Source organism: Macadamia integrifolia, chromosome 5, assembly GCF_013358625.1.
Source record: "Macadamia integrifolia cultivar HAES 741 chromosome 5, SCU_Mint_v3, whole genome shotgun sequence".
In the NCBI taxonomy this organism is placed as follows: Eukaryota; Viridiplantae; Streptophyta; class Magnoliopsida; order Proteales; family Proteaceae; genus Macadamia; species Macadamia integrifolia.
Window position 1 is genome coordinate 35,577,218 of NC_056561.1, and position 5,892 is coordinate 35,583,109.

Genomic DNA, 5,892 nt, shown 5'->3' on the forward strand with positions numbered 1-5,892 from the left:
GGGCTCTCATGTGAGGAGGCACATTGGAGCATTGGATAAGAATCTTATCTCCCCATTGAATTGGCATGTGTCCCATCTGTAGGTAGAAATTCAGAAATCTCCACTCTCAACCTCTCCACGTACATGCGGTGCTGCTTGTGGGGATGAGGATTGAGGACTAGGAGTGGAAGCCCTCTCATGGAAGAGAGAGAGAGAGGCGGTTAGGCGCGAGGAGGGGACCTTTCAAGTGACGGGAAGCTGTGACAGTCCCAACCCACGCTTGGTGGCAAACTTGTAGGCACTAAGCAGAAGCACCATCGACTGATCGATCAATTGATCCCTTGAGAGAGAGAGAGAGAAATCAGCAATGGAAGGAGCGGAATCAGAACCAACTCGGATAATGGTTGCGGTGAACGAGTCGTCAATCAAAGGGTACCCATTTCCATCTATTAGCAGTCGCTACGCATTCGACTGGACTCTCCAGAAGATCGTCCGCTCAAACATCTCTGGCTTCAAGCTCTTATTCCTCCACGTTCAAGTCCCTGACGAGGATGGTACTCTCTCAATTTTCATTCTATTTTTTCTTTGTTTTCAGTCTTTTATGTTACTTTGCATTTTCTGGATTCTGGTTTTGAGGACTTTGGATCGATTGTTAGGGTCTGAAAAAAATGTCATTTTTCGCTTTTGTTAATTTTTTAATTTCTTGGTAACTTATTTAGGAAAAGCAGATGATCAATTGGGACCACCTGATCCACCTCCTTGTGGGTGGAACACGGTCCTGTAGATTAGTAATCAACCCATTTAGATGGATGTCCATTCCCTGTCTGATCACTCTGAAGATATTGAAACTTAATAGAAAGGTAAGTAATCGATGAAATTTCCTGTAGATCAGTAATCAACTCGAATCTTTTGATGGGTACAGGTACAACTTGTCGACTTTTTGATGTTGAATGAGACGAACTGATTCATTTTCTATATGTCCAAGTTTCAGCAGTGTAAACCAGCTAGTGATTAGTGATATAGACATGGAATTAATAACATTTTGGGAGAAAATTCTTGATGTATTTTAAGAGATTAGGAGTTCTTGGTAATTAGAAATGAATAATTGGAGAGGCATGCCATTCAGTCATAATTTGGCTGTTTAGTAAAACCTCACTTTGACTGATTATTTGGGGCCATATTTAGTTGTTATGCACTCCTAGCACTTCCCATTTCACATGATTTGCTACAGAAGCCTGTTGATGTAGATCTTATGCTGATGGCAGGAATGATAGATGGCACAATAGGTACATGATCTCATCATATCCACCCAGCATTGGGTTTAGCTCAACTCATGCTATATCTTTTGGTTTATTTGTCCTTTTAAGGCTTCATTACAATGTTATAGATCCCTTCCATTTTAAGAGAATTACAGTTTGGTAGGTTAAAAATAAGGGTTTGCAATGTTAGAGCCCTTGCGTGCATACTATGATGATATGATCATTTTATTGGGTTTACCATAATAGTGTCAATTATCAACGGAAGAACCAACCGGATGTTGGTTTTAAACCTTTTTCATATACCTGATGTGGTCAGCTAATGTGGTCCTACTGTGGAAAGGACTTCAGGTTTCCCCTTTATGCTGTTTTACCCCGTCTTCTATGGTAAACATTAAGAAAAATGCTTTTCTATTTTCAGTCAAATGCGCTCCATGTGAGTAGAAGAGTTCAGCTGTGTTTTGGATGACATCTGGCATTGATTTTCTTGGTGTGAAAGGTGGGGAAGAACACCGGAAACTAGGTAACAGTTTGTTCTTCCTTGGTATGGAAGCTTAGTGAATTGCTTGATCTCAAGATTGGAACAAAAAGCACCATTGGCTTCATGTATTGTCATGATCCCTTTATGTGCCTGTTTTCATCAGGTTTGCAAGAGCTAGACTGACATGTATCATCTACAACTCCATACAACAAGTTTTGGCTGTCAACTTGGTTGCAGTAATTCTAAACAATCTGCTCCGATCCTAGTGCTCCTCCCAACCACAATCCTCAACTATGGTTCTCTTATTTTATCAAATCTCTCTTTAGTCACACTGGTTTTACAGTCTGTAGTTGTGTTCTCTTTGTACAATGAACTTAGATGTCATTATTGCTAATTTTATTAATATAATTCCATTATGAATAGTTTTATTTTTAAAAATTTCAATAAATTGCAATGCCTTATTATTGTTTATTTTCACCCATCTATGAGCTTGTTCCAAACTTGCACAACTAAATGATAATTTTAAGAGAACTACTAATTAATATTATATTGATTATGTCTGTGCTGGGATTTGTTGACATGGACAGTGTTTATGCATCTTCTGAAGATTTTCGTGATATGAAACAGAGAGACAAGATTAAAGGGCTTCACTTGTTGGAATACTTTGTCGGGAGGTGTTATGAAATTGGGGTACTGAAAAATTCCTTCTCGAGGCTCAGATGCGGATTTTCAACTTTGTTCTTTTATATTTTCCGATTCATTTATATTAACTTGTTCATTAGAGAGCGTTGGGCTTGCAATGATTTGACAATAGACACAGATGTCAAGGAGTCGCCTAGGCATCACTTGGATGCCTTGGCCGCCCATGTGGGCACGCCTTGGTTGCCTTTTTGGCATCACCTTGCGTCCAGACCCCCTCGCAATGACTTGGGTTTCCTAGGCGCCGCGAAAACTATAATTTCTATTTTTATTTTCCAATATTATGGAGCTACTTGTAGGATCCATTTGAAGCATTGTTCGAGAAAAGGTGATCCAAGGAAGTGATCTGCCATGGGTTGATTGAAATTTTTGGATTTTCAATTGTTTTAAGCTGTCTATTTTATTTTGCAATATTATGGAACTATTTATAGGTTCCTTGTGAAGCAGGCGATCCCAAGGAACAGATTTGCTATGAGGTGAAGCGAGTAAGGCCTGATCTTCTGGTTTTAGGGGAAGTCGTGGGCTTGGCCCTTTTCAAAGGTATGTTTGGCGCTTGCTTCATTTACATTCCTAATGTCCCTTCATGAGTCTAATTCATAGTTTTCTGTAGTTTTCTTTTACCTCTGTTTCTATGTAAACAAGCAGATGGAAGTTGTCAATATGGCAATATTTTGATACGTACATGCACATTTCTTTCATTTTCACAAATTTTCTTTCTCAGATTATTTATCTGAGAGGAAAAAGTAGTTTGGTTTCACTGGGGAGAAAAAGTGTTTTGGTTTGTATTATTTTCTAGTTGTTTGATCAAGTTGATCTGTTTGATTGCTTACTATGAAGGTTTCTGATTTATAGTCAAGTTATAGTGATGCGTATTTGCTGTCAACCAAACAACATCAATATTTCTTTAACTAATAAGTTCCCACTTTGTTGAAATTTTTTCCCCAGGGTGCCCTGTGGTTACAATTAAACGCAAGGCGGATGAGACCCCGTTGGACCCTGTTGATGATTGAAAGTTCCTATCTGTTCTCAAATTTGTAATGTTTGGAGACAATATTACATGTCACTTGACAAACACAACCATACATTTTTTGAAATGAAAAACAGAATAGAGCTTTTGATGGAAAAAGCTACGGATCGGTTTCATGAAGAGTGGCATATGAAGAGCTGCTTTGCATAGGAAGAGCTGCTTTTCTCTCTTGTCATCCCCTTGCTTTAGGTGCTCCATTTTCTGCAGCTTTGATGTCTTCTCTGGTTTCGAAACTAAAACTTGGTATAGAGTCCTTCCTCCCTCCATTGACAGCCGGTTTGGGAGTTGGAATCCCCTTCTTGAACCCAAATTCCAGGTCAACACCACCTTCTTTTGGTTGGAAGGTATAGTCTTGTGACTCTCGTCTGGGCTTTGGGTGGGTGGTGTGATCTTGTGACTCGCGCCTGGGCTTTGGACGGGAATAATGTCGGTTGCAGAGTCTACCAAGGAAGCAAGCAATGGCGGATACAACAAAAATCACAGCCAAGACTATGAAGACAGCCCCAAATGAGCCCTTGGAATGGGTGGATGGTGGTGGTGAGACCGTATTTGGGTAGACAAACAGCGGCGGTGGTGGCGCCAGAACAAGCGACATTTTTTGGTTTTGCTTCTCTGGAGTGTTTGGGAGTCTGGAGGGGGGGATAATATAGGTGGGTTCTTTGAGTATGGACTAAGCTGATTTGAAGAATTATTAGACCATAGAAGTGGCAAGTAACACCGGGAGCTGCGAGTGGAGATGCGTTTAAATGAATAAATTGAGTGGTTGTTGAGTTTTTTATAGTCAAAAGTGATTGTGGCTTCCATCTTTAATAAAGACAAAGGCAAAGATATTCCTTCTCCTCACTTTATTGAAGGAGAAGGTGGGCGTTGCAGTAGCATGGGGACAAGCGAAAGGAGGCTTTTGGAGCCTTTGGAGCCTTTGGAGCCTTTGGACTTGCACATCACTTCGAAGGATCAGCAGAGGGTACAAGTTGGATTTCTTTTTGTTATTATCAGCCTTGGCCCATGGGGGAGGTAAGGGATGAACTCTTATACAAGCATTCTTACAGAAACAGAACTAGATTGATTGGCCACTTATGGTGGAAGGAAGCAATTCCATTGGTCATAAGATGCTTAATCACAATTGCTGGGACCTCTCTATACTGGGTATATTTATGATGCTGGATCGACGGTCCAGATGAGGGCTGGCACTGTAGATTCACGATTACTTACATAATGATAGGGAAAAAGAACCCTCCTATTCTGGTTCAAACACGGTAGGCACGAAATTATCGTAGATGTTCCTACCTGTGCTCTTATTGGTCCACGTGTTTGGCATTTCTACAGTGTTTAGCCTGTGTCATTTTCCCTCCTTCAGCTTTTAAAATAACTCCCTTGCCCTTCCCATCTCAGCCCCTTATGGTTGGGCCACTAACTTCAAAAAAAGCTAGCAGGGAGCCCAACCTCTGCACTAATTATATATACATTAGCCTTAGGTGTGAATGTCATTGTCTACTGTCTTTTCTATACTATAACACAATGACACATTTAACACTTTGGATTTGAAAGCTAAATTTCATTGGGATTGTCACCTTTACTCAGTGTTTGTGTATCTTATCTTATTCCAAGAAGGATCTTGTACTCTGATGTGGAGGTTGGTGTTAACCTCAAGGCTGTGCTTTTGTTTATAATTTTCTTTCTTTTATGAAAGAAGGCTCTCTCACTTAAATCCTAATCTAAGTGCTTCTTTGCCTAACCATGGTCCCCTAATTATTTACAAGCTCGTTTTATTTGGACTTGGTGTATATTTTGGCTAAAGCTTTTGGGTTGCCATAAGCCAGCTTCTGGGAGGGGAGAGAGATCAAATAGAATCTGTCAGCTTGGTATCGTTCTTTCCTATGGTTCTAGAAGCCAAGAAAGAGTGAGGTCGGTAGGAGTGTCAAATCCTTAACAGAAACTGGTCAATTAACTGATCGAACTCAATCGAACAAATCCAAACCAAACTGAGTCGATTCCTTATCTGGTTAACCGAAATCAAATCGGATTGACCCCAATATCAAACCAGTAAAAGTCAGATAAGATAATGAAAATAAATTGAAACCAAACTGGACCAAAGCTAAGACCGAGCCTTCAATTATCGGGGCCAGCTTTGGTTTCACCTATTACCAGTCTGAAGCCAACCCAATTAAAACTGGACCAAACGAACCATTTGACACCTCTAGAAGGTAGGCTTGTCGATTACTTAGGCTGGAGGTGGAAAGATTTCAATTCAACATTTCTTTCCTATTTCAATTCAACATTTCTTTCTCTACTAGTGGGATTTGATCCCAACTTATTTTTTTTTTGGTAATCGGACTTGATCCCAAAACACCAAATGATTTTTGGTTGGTCTTGCATCTTGCGTCATAGAAATTGGCTTTCAAGCTGATTCCAAGGAGGTATTTTTGGTAGTCAAGAAAAGAAAACGTTCA

At 40.1% G+C, this 5,892-nt stretch overlaps 2 protein-coding genes across 4 annotated transcripts; one reads left to right on the plus strand and one right to left on the minus strand.

Annotated features, from left to right (window-relative positions):
- Positions 1–3,541, plus strand: LOC122079786 (universal stress protein A-like protein). Of its 3 annotated transcripts, none has more exons than XM_042646498.1 (4): positions 1–533; positions 1,657–2,406; positions 2,847–2,955; positions 3,361–3,541. In XM_042646498.1, the coding sequence occupies exons 2-4, from the start codon at positions 2,230–2,232 to the stop codon at positions 3,423–3,425; spliced, it is 351 nt and encodes a 116-aa protein (XP_042502432.1). In that variant the 5' UTR covers positions 1–533; positions 1,657–2,229; the 3' UTR covers positions 3,426–3,541. The 3 variants fall into 3 exon arrangements, with proteins under 3 accessions (XP_042502432.1, XP_042502434.1, XP_042502433.1); XM_042646500.1 differs by having other exon boundaries at positions 3–533; positions 2,304–2,406; XM_042646499.1 differs by lacking the exon at positions 1,657–2,406 and having other exon boundaries at positions 30–533; positions 2,863–2,955.
- On the minus strand, positions 3,419–4,188 carry LOC122079784. Its single transcript, XM_042646496.1, has one exon. It carries the CDS (start codon positions 4,035–4,037, stop codon positions 3,615–3,617), a length of 423 nt encoding a protein of 140 aa, XP_042502430.1. The 5' UTR covers positions 4,038–4,188; the 3' UTR covers positions 3,419–3,614.
- Positions 4,189–5,892: the final 1,704 nt, after the last annotated feature.

Coding starts and splice junctions, on each gene's coding strand:
- LOC122079786 (XM_042646498.1), top strand. CDS start 2,230: ATGATAATTTTAAGAGAACTACTAATTAATATTATATTGATTATGTCT. Junction 2,407..2,846: donor GGAGGTGTTATGAAATTGGG/GTACTGAAAAAT, acceptor AACTATTTATAG/GTTCCTTGTGAAGCAGGCGA. Junction 2,956..3,360: donor GGGCTTGGCCCTTTTCAAAG/GTATGTTTGGCG, acceptor TTTTTTCCCCAG/GGTGCCCTGTGGTTACAATT.
- LOC122079784 (XM_042646496.1), bottom strand. CDS start 4,037: ATGTCGCTTGTTCTGGCGCCACCACCGCCGCTGTTTGTCTACCCAAAT.